The sequence below is a fragment of the Grammomys surdaster genome, unplaced genomic scaffold (assembly GCF_004785775.1).
Source record: "Grammomys surdaster isolate TR1022 unplaced genomic scaffold, NIH_TR_1.0 681, whole genome shotgun sequence".
NCBI lineage: Eukaryota > Metazoa > Chordata > Mammalia > Rodentia > Muridae > Grammomys > Grammomys surdaster.
The window spans coordinates 20,969-33,426 of NW_021605100.1; the positions used below are offsets into that span (position 1 = coordinate 20,969).

The following is a 12,458-nucleotide window of genomic DNA, read 5'->3' on the forward strand; positions in this document are numbered from 1 at the left end:
CTTGGGAATGATATTTCTTGTGCTCTGAACTGCATCAAGATAACGAGAAAGGACCAGGCACTGTGTACTCCAAGCAGACCTACTCTAATAATTAAGAGGATTTGTCACTGAGAGAATACAACTGTAAATACAACACATTCCACTTTATTTGTCCATTTTTACCTCAGAATATCAAGTTAAATTGAGTTTTATGTTTTAAAGTCCTATTGTTGACAAATTATGTCACTTATTAAGCTGAGACAAGAATTTAAATGCATTTATGAAGGGATAATAAGAACAATTTGACAGTAGTGACATAATATTTTTAAACAATTATTACCCTAAATGGGCCATGGAGAAACAAGAGAAGTACTGTTTTGTCAAGTGGAAAAACTTTCTTCAAAATTGAACCATAACTGCTTTAAGCTTTTTGCCATCCAGTGACAAGGCACAATTAAAACCAAACCACAGAATGTTTAATGAGCAGTGAACTCAGAGAAAACTCTTCAGATAAAAGGAGGATTTTGTCATAAAATGATGTCACACCATTCACTGTGGCGTACAACTGTGATTCTAGTACTTAGAAACTCAAAGCAGGACAGTTGCACAGACTGGCCATGAACTTGCTACCTAGCCCAGGGTGATCTCAAACTCAGTTCCTCTAATAATGAAAAGTAAGCATGAATGTAAAGGATCAGAACTACCATATGTTTTTCTTTTTTTCTAATGAATGACTCAGCAGGTAAATGCATTCCATTTAGTTGTATGCTTTGTGCCAAGAAAATCAAAAAAGTACATTGAAATAGCTATTAGTTATAAACCAAGGGTACAAGGTTTAACATAGTCCTTTGAACAAAAGTGCACAACTAGAATATTATATTTTATAAGAAACATGCAGCTTTGTACCATGAGTTGAATACAACTTATTTCATTTTGCAATGAACAGTTCCCACTAAATAAGTTTGTAGCTTCCATTCCCATAGCCTTCTCAGAAAGCCTTCCCATGCTTGCATGTGATCCTGCACTGCCTTCTGTCAAGACTTGATCTCTCTCTCTCTCTTTTTTTTTTTTTTTTTTTACTTTTTAAATGAAAACTTTATTGTGGCATCTATGGCGCTGTGTGTCAATGACAAATCTGGAGGTATAAATAGCTATGGAGAAAAAGCCTTTTTCCTACTTCCCAGTGCAGAACTAGTGAGCAACCACGAAGTTCTCTTCTTGGTTCACCTTGGAGCTGCTGGTGAGTCTTTCAAAAGAATGCATCCAAGAGATATACACTGCATATAAATATGTGCTTTGAGCTTAGAAATCAACAATGGTTGTTAAATATGGGATCTGAAAGCAAGATGGTAGAAAAATAGGAAAATTAGTATGTAGCATTTGTGTATATAAATGCCTAATTTTCATCAGAGAAAATTCATGGAAACTAAGTGTCCAGTGTATGAGGCATAAAGATATGGAACATGTTCTCAACTTCTTGCAGGCTCTCTAAACTAGGGAAGAAAAGGAAACAGTAGTCCGCATAAAAGAAGTGATGATCATGATTTTTAAAAATACGGTGCTAATGGTTAAGTGCAAGCCTGAAGACTGAAGAGTTAGTTATTTCCTGGGGAGAGGGGTTATGCAATGGCAAAGGTATCTTATGCACCACAGATAAAACCTTAACCTGTGTTTTGAGAAAATTGTTGATTAATTCTTGTTAGTATAAAGTCACATGTCATTTGATTGTGACAAAAAAAGAGAATTGTCTATTTTAATATTAGTAGTATCAAATTTTTATTACTTGCAGAGGCTATTCCTGGTTGTCAACTTGACTATATCAAGTTGAATAACTACAATCTAGAATTGGAGGGTTCATCTGTGATCTAGATATTGAGGCTGGAAGACACAAGTTTCTGACCTGGCTTTGGAATGGAGATCTTGAGGCATAATGGCTATGAGAAGCATAAGCCCAGGCAAAGTAGTACACACCTTTAATCCCAGCAGACTAAGCCAAGAAGATCTCAGAGTTCAAGGTCAGCCTGGGATGAAACAAGTCCCAAATCCAGGCATGGTGGTACATACCTTTAACCTGGGCCAAATTTTCTACTGGAGACTTACAAAAGGACATTGGAAGAAGAAAAATTTGTTCTTCTTTTCCTGCTCACATTTACTTTCCAGCACATCTCTTGGAATCTACTTCTACAGAAGACCAGCTGAAACAACTAGTCCTGTGGGACTGAGCAACTACTAGATTCTTAGACTTCTAATTCATAGCTGACCATTATTGGGGATTTGGACTAGAGACTGTAAGTCATAATAAATTCCATCAATATAGAAAGACATTCCATATATTTTGCGACTCTAGAGAATCCTGACTAACACAGAAGTTGGTACCAGGGGTGGTTCTAGAGGAGAAAAGTATAGGGATGAATCTTTTAAGACTCTAGAGTCGATTTAATAATTTGGTAGTATCTTCTAATTCACTAGTACCTTCAACTACTGAAAATTCTCCAGATACTCTCTCTCCTGAGAGCTCAGAGAATATTGAAGGTCCGTGGTAGAAACGATATTTTAAATGGGTGGGTGGAACACCCTCATAGGAGCAGGTATAGGGGGGTATGCAATAGGGGGTTTTTAGAGGACAAATCAGGAAATGAGATAATATTTGAAATGTAAATAAAGAAAATATCTTAAAAAATGAAAGCTCTCTGTGAGTCAGAGGCCAGTCTTGTCTATATAGCATCTACATAGTGAGTCCTAAACAAGAATAGTACCATGATAAGAACCTGTGTCAAAAATAAGAATAAATTATGTGATTTTTAAAATAGAAAAATGAAGCTAATGCCTTTGATTATCTTGAACTATCAATTATAACTAGCAATATATTAGGTGACCCAGTGTACCAAATTTTCTACAATTTGGGGGAAAAATTGGAAAATGATTTTGCTGGCTTGTTGCTTTTAGTATCTCTGGAAAAATTGATGAAGGAAAAGAGTTAGCTGTATGATAAAATTGAGTGCCTCCAGGTGCAAATAAACAATCTAAAGGTTTCTAAAGGTGCCCTTGACGAGAATCTCTCCAGTAGCCATAGAGCTTGAGTTATAGAAAATCAAACTGAAGCCCCCATTAAAAGGTTGTCTGAATTGCAGCGAAAATTCAAGTCTCAGCCTGAGAGGGTGTCAGCAGTTAAAAGTAAGGCCATCAATTGTAGAAGAACGGTGCCCTCTCACTTGGGATGAGGATGTGTGGAAGGACCCTGTTGAAGCTGAGAACTTTAAATCTTTTAGATTTTCAAGAGTTTACCTCTACAGAGGAAGTAGTACCCTCAGCCCCACCCCTTGAAATAATGCCTTTTTCACAGGAAGAAATTAATCCCTCAGTGTCTAATAAACTAGCAGTGACTTTCTCTGAAGAAAATGCCAGGCAAGACAATACTGATGTTCCTCAGGGCCCACCAATAGTTTCTTCTAGACCTATAACCAGACTCAAGGCAAAACAGGCCCCTGGGGTTGGGGGTGGGGTAGAAAGTATAGTCCATGAGGAAATGTGCTACACTACTAAGGAGCTTAATGAGTTTGCTACTTCACTCAAGCAGAAGTCTGGGGAATGTGTGTGGGAATGGATGTAAGGGTGTGGGATGACGGTGGATGGAACATAAAACTACATCAGGCTGAGTTTATTGACATGGGCCCTCTGAGTGGAGATTCTAGGTTTACTATGGAAGCTCACACAGTTAAAAAGGATTCGAAAGTTTGTTGGAATAGTTGGCTGAAGTGTTTTTCAAAAGATGCCTATTGCAAAGGAGTTAGAGATATCTGATATCCCTTGGCTTAGTGTTGAAGGTATTTTTAAGGCTCAGGGAAATTGCAATGCTAGAGTGGATACATTGTGTAAAACCTAATCTTCCACAAAGGGAAGGCCCAGAAGATATGCCCTTCATGAATCCTCTAAGACAGCAAACCCTAAAATGCCAACTGGTGAGATTGAATGAATTAAATGCAATGGGTTTAATTAGGCCCGAGGTAGCAAGGGCCAGGTGGCAGCACTGAATTGCCAGAGATAAGATGATCGTAGTTATTATAATCTACCAAATGCCTTCTTCTCAGTACCTGTCCATAAGGGCTACCAGAAGCAATTTGCTTTCAGTTGGAAGGGCCAGAAGTATACCTTTACAGTTTTGCATCAAGGATATATTAACCCCCTGCCCTGTGTCATAACTTAGTTTGAAGGGTTCTTGATCACTTATCTCTTCCACAAAAGATTACATTGGTGCACTATTTGATGACATTGTGCTGATTGGACGAAGTGAGCAGGAAGTAGTAACCACTTTGGACTCATTGATAACACATACACATATCAGAAGATGGGGAATAAATCCAACGAAACTTCAGGTACCAGCTACCTCAGTGAAATTGGTAGGAGTCCAATGGTGTGGGGCATGCAAAAATATTCCAAGGTGAAAGATAAGTTATTGCACCTGACCCTCCCACCTTTGATCACTAATTGAGAAAATACTTTACATCTGGATCTCATGGAGGCATTTCCTCAGGGCTCCTTTCTCTGTGATAACTCTGGCTTGTGTCAAGTTGAGACACAAAACCAGCCAGTACAATTGACCCCTTGTCATGCAAACACATCACTATTAAGCCTTAATCCCTACTTTCTTATTCATCACCAAGATCTAAATAACTTTAAAAGTCCCACAGTCTTTACAGATTCTTATATATTATATTTTCAATCCCTTTAAAATATCCAGTATCTTGAAATTCAAAGTATTTCTACAATTCAAAGTCTCTTAACTGTGCCTTCCACTAAAATACTTTCTTACTTCAAGAGGGAAAAATATCAGGAAACAGTCACAAACAAAATCAAACTCTAACCGTCCAATGTCTGGGATCCACTCAGGATCTTCTGGGCTCCTCCAAGGGCTTGGGTCACTTCTCCAGCCCTGCCCTTTGTAACACACAGCTTGTCTTTTAGGCTCCAGCTGCCTGTACTCCACTGCTGCTGCTGTTCTTGGTGGTCATCTCGTGGTACTGTCATCTCCAAAACACTGCTGTCGTCTGCTGCAACTAGGCTTCACCAATAGCCTCTCATAGGGTTTCTTCATGGTGCCAAGCTTCAACTCCTTTGCATGATCCTTTCAGCCCTGGGCCTTCAACCGCCACTGAAGCTACACCTTCACCATTGCCTTCCATGGCCTCTCACAGTGTCAAGCCTCAGCTGCTCTTCATGACGCTTCATGCCTTCAGAACCAGTCCCACCTGGGTGACTCTTACACATTACCAAGTCCAGCTGCAGCACAAGGTACAACGTTTACTATCTCTGGAACATAGCTTCTTTGTGCTCTCAGAAAACACTTCCCAGAAGATTTCACTTCAATGATGCTGGTCTCTTTTTAATCACCACTAAATTCTTTTAGCTCCAGCTAATCAGCATCAATAGTTCCAGTAATTTGAAGGTTTCACTTTAATAGTTCTGGTATCTTGTTAATCACAGCTCATTTTTCAGTCACAGCTAACCAAAACCACAGAATCTTCACAATCAAAACAACAACGGCCCTGATAAGTCTTTAATAGTCCCTCTAGAATTTCTCAAACCAAGCCTCTATCATTTGCACTGTTCTCAACATTATCTTCCAAGCTCCTACAGAACATCCCACAGAGTTTTTAACACCCAAATGGCTCTTCTAGCCCAAAGTTCCAAAGTCCTCCCACAGTCCTTCCCGAAACATGGTCAGGTTGTCACAGGAATATCCCACTATGCTGGTACCAATTTGTCTTAGTCAGGGTTTCTAATCCTGTACAAACATCATGACCAAGAAGCAAGTTGGGGAGGAAAGGATTTATTTAGCTTATATTTCCACATTGCTGTTTATCACCAAAGGAAGTCAGGACTGGAACTCAAGCGATCAGGAAGCAAGAGCTGATGCACAGGACATGGAGAAATGTTAACTTACTTTCTTCCCCTGGCTTGCTCAGCTTGTTTTCTTATAAAACCCAGTACTACCAGCCCAGTGATGGCACCACCCACAATGGGCCCTCCCACCCTTGATCACTAATTGAGAAAATGCCTTACAGCTGGATCTCATTAAGGCATTTCCTCAAGAGAGGTTTCTTTTTCTGTGATAACTCCAGCTTGTGTGAAATTGACACACAAAACTAGCCAGTACATTACTAAAACTATGTATTAACATTTGCCATATTGAACAGGTATCATTTTCGTACAAGCTTAGACACTTCTCTCCCAAAATTTTATTTTTAAATATTATAAAACAAAGCCTATATATCACAATTAAAGCCATTCATAGCTACAAGAACTCTTAATAGATATGCAGGTCATAGTTCTCAATGTTAAATGTAGTGATAAATGGTAAAAAAAATGCAGCAATAAACAGTAGAAAGATAATCAAGATAAAAGAAAAGATCAGGGGAAGATAATGTAATGCTAAAACACTTTAGGCTAAATCCAAAAACAAAATAAAAATTCAAAACAATCATTTCGTTCAGAGCTAGGATAGTCTCAAGTGGTTTCTGCAGGCTCTGTTTTTATTATCTGCTAGAAACAGCTAGTTCACACTGACGCTTCATCAGTCACATAAATGTACACAACCATCACAGAGCTTTACTTACTTGCATGAATGTTGAGTCCACTTCTTCAGTAAAAGTGATATTTATATCCTAAATAGCTCTTGTAAGACATTTCTTTTATGAGTTTCTGCTTGTGAATACCCTTATATGTACGTGAAAATGCATATGTATTCCTACATGTTTACATAACAATGTTTAGCAAACATAAAGCATTATTTCAAGGTGATTGCTTACTTATATAAGGAGATTTGTATAAGAGGCATATAATAATAAGCTATGAAAATACCTACACTGAAACTGAGTAGTGCACACCTTTAATCTCAGCACTCTGGAGGCAGAAGTAGGTGTATCCCTGAGTTCCAGGCCAATTTGGTCTAGAGTGAGTTCTAGGATAGCTAGGGCTACACAGAAAAACCCTGTCTCAAAAAAAATGCACTGAAATTAATAAGATACTAAAAAGAAAACAAACAACTGCCTACCTAAAACCCGACATTTCCTGATTTTTTGCCAGAGAACACTGTCACCTCCTGTGTTATTAGTAGGCATAGTCTGGCATAGAATTCTATGACTATTCTGTATAACGGAATTTCTGCCTCTTCCCTGACAGCTGCTATTCCCACTAATGATAATGCTGTTGAGATTATTGGAGGCTACACATGTAAGAGCATCTCTGTCTCCTACCAGGCAGCCCTGAATGTTGGCTACCAGTTGTCTGGGGGCTCTCTTATCAGTGACCAATAGGTACTGACTGTTGCCCACTGCTACAAATCATAATTATTCAATATTCACAGTCCTAAACTGTCATTTTCTCTTACCACCACAAAAATGTAAACAAAAAGATAAGTTGTTTGATGAGTTAAATATTTTTTTATATTTATTATTTAGTTGGGGTGGGGTGTACGTGGAGGGCAAAGGACAAGTTGCTTTCTTTCTACCATATGGGTTCCAGGAATCAAACTCAAGTCATCAGGCTTAACAGCAAGCACCTTTACCTACTAAGCCTGCTTGATGGATTCAAAAAAGAAAAATCAGAGCCTACGTATGTTTGTTACTCATAGAAATTTTATAATTGATAACCAATGTTGCCCTTGGGTTTTACATGTATTTTTCTAAATAATGAATTAGTTTAAAAACCTGAGCCTATATATACTGTCTCAATGATTATATCTCAAGACTATTATGAAAATGTCATATAAAGTGATAGAACATACCATATTTCTATAACATGAAAAAGGGAGAATATATGCTCTGCTCTAAATGCTTTCCATCTCTGAAGCCTTTCTCGATTCCCCTTAAATCTGTGTGAACAAAACCAGAAGAGAAATATTAATTGCCAATCAATCTCCAATCCTGTTTTCACCTCCTACTGTTATGTACAGGGGCACTTTTTTCTCCATCTCGTCTTGAATTCTAATGAGATAGTGGGCTCTGAATTTGTGCTAGCATCGATGTGTACAGAACTCCCTAACTATCCGACAGCAGGAACAGCTGGTACTACCTAAAGTGCAATGAACTGAATTCTTGAATAAGATGCTGTTCCTGTTTATGTTCATGATTAGAGGTGGGGAAGGGTGGAGAACTCCAAGATGGATACTTAAAAAACTGCTAATCCTTACAAATATAGCCAACTACAGCTCTATCTGGGGGAACTCAACATTCATGAAATTAAGGGTAAGGAACTCATTAATGCAACCAAGTTCATCTTCCACCCAAACTATGACAACATCACCGCTGATAGTGGCATCATGCTGATTAAACTGAACTCACCAACCACCATTAACTCTCATATGTCCACTGTCTCAGGCCAAGCTTCTGAGTGCCTCATGTCAGGCTGGGGTGACACAGTGAGCATTGGAAGTAAGTATTACTTGGGACAAGTCCAAAATGTGAGAAGCCCTAGACAGGTAAGGCATAAAAGTGATTACCTGGTCCAAAATCTCACTCAGAGTACATTTCTCTGAAGATAACGTTAGACCCACATAGTATTGAAATATGTTATTCAAACTTAAAAAGTCTTTTTTGCTGAGATCATATAAAAGGTAAAACAAAAGTTTTATCAAAGTATATAATTTACATGTGATTGGTGATTGTCACAGAATTAGATACTGGGGTAGTATATAGAACATTAAGAGATTCAGTTCGACTGGAGAACACAGTTTTTAAGAAAAGGGTCTTTGAACTCGCATCTGTCACTACTAACATTTCCATCCAAGAAAGAACTAGTTGGTTAGAACTGTTTAGAAAATCTTCCAAGAAAAAAAAAAATAAACCTCCCAAATTCTCAAACCTAGACAAGTTGAAAGAAACAAAAAGTATGGTGAGATCAAAGAGAGAATGGGAAAGAAAGATCATGGGATACTGAGGAGGGGATAGTTATCCATTTCTACTCTTCACAGTCAGCTTCCCAGACATTCATTGTCTAAATGCTTCCATCCTGTCAGACTCTGCCACAACACCTTTCCACATGGTATTACAAGGAACATGCTCTGTGTCAGCTTCCTAGATGAGGAGAGTGAGATTTTTCCCCACTCTGTCTGGTTCATCAGTCTTGCTTCTCTTGAAACATGGCTCCATATGAAATGCAGAAGATGATGAATATGTATCTGGGAGCTAGAAAAAAATGGCTTAGTAGATAAACCACTTACTTCAAAGGTCAACAGTTGAAGTTTGGATCCTCAGATTCCATGTAAAATCTGCTATCAGCCACCTGCAATGCTAACACTAGAGAGGCGAAGACAGGGGCTCCCCTGGGCAGGAATCAACAAGTTTAAGTTCAACAAAACTCTTTCTTGATAAATAAAAATGGAGCACAGTGAGGGAAGACATCAAACATCAACTTTAGGCCTCCAGGTAACTCACACTCCACAAACATAAGCAAAAATAAAATTAAAATATTTTTTTCTGAGGTTGAATATGAAAGATGAGTAATAGATTTAGGATAAACTGTAAATTTTGCTTGTAATTCAATGGTTAGAACTGGGGGGTAAAATACCACAGTAATGGAGCCCCTAGCATGGCTGTCCTTGAAGAGGCTTTACCAGCACCTGACTAAGACAGATGTAAATCCTTTCAGCCAACCTTTGGATTGAGGTCAGAGACCCCTATGGAAGAGTTAGGGGAAGGACTGAAGAAGCCATAGGAAGGACAACAGTATCAGCTAACCTGGACACTTCAAAGCTCCCACAGACTTAGCCACCAACCAAAGAGCATGCATGGGCTAGTCTGTGGCTCCCAGCTCATATGTTGCAGAGGACTGCCTTGTCTGGCCTCAGTGGGAGAGGATGCATTTAATCCTGTAGAAACTTGATGACCCAGGGAATGGCTATGCTGCCAGGGGTGAAGTGGAGGTAGATGGGTGGGTGGGTGGGGGGACCACCCTCTCAGAACCAAAGGAGATGGGGGATGGGGTGAAGAATTTGGGAAGGAGGGAACAGTAAAAGGGACAACATATGGAATGTAAATAAATAAGATAATTTAATAATAATTTAAAAAAATACCACAGCAATGGTATCCAGACAATATACAGGCAACATTTTAAGGTGGATTCCAAGAAACTCTTCTGGAAAAGAGGACCTGGTGAAGTGGTCATAAATCTCCAGTTTTCACTTTTTATTGTTCCTGCAATACTGTGACAGAAGGAAGTGGGGCCATAAAAATAAATAATTTATCCATGATATAGTAAGAAGATTGTGTTGGATTTCCAGGAGTAAAGTGGGTATCATTTGAAAGACTGAAGAAATAGGCCCTAGGAAAATGAAGGAATACCTCTAATCTCATTATCTCATCTGATCATTAACAAGAACATGGATTGTCTTTTTCTTCTTGTTCAGTGTGACTCTGGTGGCCCCATGGTCTGCAATACAGATCTCCAAGATACTCCATCCTGGGGCACAAGCTGTAGTGAGAAAGGGAAAACTGGTGTCTACACCAAAGTGAGCAACTACCTGGACTGGATTCAGGGGACCACTAATGCCAACTAAGCATCTTTCCTGAGCCATCCTCTCATAGTCAACTTCACTTTTGTACTGGGCCTGAAATGGGTATGGAAATAAAAACATTGTATTCTGCCACACACTTATCTATGTATTGTCTTTGCTTGGTAGGGATGAACTTTCTCTTGAAACTTGCTGAGAGAAGGCTGTCATTTTCTTCAAGGACGCAGCCACTAATAAATTTCTCAGTTTTCAATAAATAAGTTCCCATGCATGGCAGCAATCATAATTAAACTCAATGATTTTTTTTTAAAGACACCAACATAAGGAAGCTCTTTTTGAAATATGACTTCATCATGGTAGGAGACCAAGCAAGGGTAATAGGGATGAAAACTCAACATAAAATTATGCAAGCTGACTAGTTTATATACAGCAATGTATATCTATACACATGTGCATATGTGCATGCAATAACAATAGTAAAAACAGAAGAAATGAGAGAGTAAAAAAGGGTAAATGGGAGCATTTGGATGGAGGAAAGGAAACAGAGAAATGTAAGTATATTATAATCTCAAAAATTAGAAGAAAAATATAAAAGCAGTATGTACATATATAAAACTGTCAAAGATTAAAATCATGTCAAAAGATAAAAAGGTGAAAAATGAGAACATAAGCAGAATGCCAAACAACTTTATGGAAATAATTTGAAGAACTTTTTTTGTCAGTTATTTAACCTAATCAATAAAAACTCACTGATCCCAAATGGTTTGGCATGTGAAAGACTGAGCATTGCAGTTATGAAAATGAGTAAGGTTACGGTTTCCATTACATTAAAAAACTTTGGTGTTTCATAATGCATCAGAGAAATTTGGCTCCAATAAACATTTAACATTAGTTATAAAACTAAGACAATGACACTAAAATGCAGAGTTAAAATTAATTGTCCCAGGCCATTTAAACAGTTTACAATAAGATAGAACAAATCCCAGGCTGTCCTCAACCCCAAAGCATTACTGCTCCTTCCTGTGACATGGTGTTACCTTTTCCTTTCCCCTTCTTCTTCTTCTTCTTCTTCTTCTTCTTCTTCTTCTTCTTCTTCTTCTTCTTCTTCTTCTTATTGTTATTATTATTATTACATTTTTTAAAATCTAAAATCACAGCTTTTCTCCATTTTACTAACATCCACCGGTATGTCCCTTATTCTCCAAGATCTTGTTTTCCAAAAGTGCACTACTACTTGTCATGGAGTCTGTGTTGGATGTTTGGATCTTAGTGATAGAATTTCTAGGAACTAAGGTCTAAATGGAGGAAATATACCACTGAGGGTGTAGCTTTGTAGAACATGCATGGTCCCCAGTCTTATCTCCTTTCTACGGTCTTGTCCACATTGAGGTGAGTACCCTCTGCCACATGCTCTCATCACCGTGGTGGTGTCCTGCCTCCACATGACCCAAAATGGATGGACCCCAAATAGTTGACCTCTGAAATCATGAGCAAAAATAAATACTTCCTCAAATTATTTTGGATATTGATTCAGTAAGGAAACGCTGGTGATCTTACCACTAAAGTAGCTGTGGTCCTTAGCAATAATCTACCCCTGTCTCATCCCACCAATCAGCCCAGATTGTGTGTGAAATTAACTAAGGAGGGAAAATTGTTTTCTTTTATTGGATATTTTCAAATGTTATCCCTTTCCAGGTCTCCACTCTGGAACTCCCTATCCCATCACCCCTCCCCCTGCCTCTATGAGGGTGCTCCCCTGCCCACCCACTCCTGCCTCTCCTTTCCATCCTGGCATTCCCTTCACAATAGAGGAATCTCAAATGGCTGAGAAACACCTAAAGAAATGTTCAAAGTCCTTAGTGATCAGAGAAATACAAATCAAAACAACCCTGAGATTCCACTTTATACCAATCAGAATGGCTGAGATCAAAACCTCAGGTGACAACACATGTTGGCAAGGATGTGGAGAAAG

The 12,458-nt window shown here is 38.6% G+C and overlaps 1 protein-coding gene across 1 annotated transcript; it reads left to right on the plus strand.

Annotated features, from left to right (window-relative positions):
- The first annotated feature begins 1,089 nt into the window (after window positions 1-1,089).
- LOC114633479 (cationic trypsin-3-like) lies at window positions 1,090-10,531 on the plus strand. The gene is made up of 4 exons (XM_028782038.1): window positions 1,090-1,219; window positions 7,159-7,261; window positions 8,176-8,455; window positions 10,382-10,531. The coding sequence occupies exons 1-4, from the start codon at window positions 1,090-1,092 to the stop codon at window positions 10,529-10,531; spliced, it is 663 nt and encodes a 220-aa protein (XP_028637871.1).
- Window positions 10,532-12,458: the final 1,927 nt, after the last annotated feature.

Coding starts and splice junctions, on each gene's coding strand:
- LOC114633479 (XM_028782038.1), top strand. CDS start 1,090: ATGGCGCTGTGTGTCAATGACAAATCTGGAGGTATAAATAGCTATGGA. Junction 1,220..7,158: donor GGTTCACCTTGGAGCTGCTG/GTGAGTCTTTCA, acceptor CTTCCCTGACAG/CTGCTATTCCCACTAATGAT. Junction 7,262..8,175: donor CTGAATGTTGGCTACCAGTT/GTCTGGGGGCTC, acceptor TTACAAATATAG/CCAACTACAGCTCTATCTGG.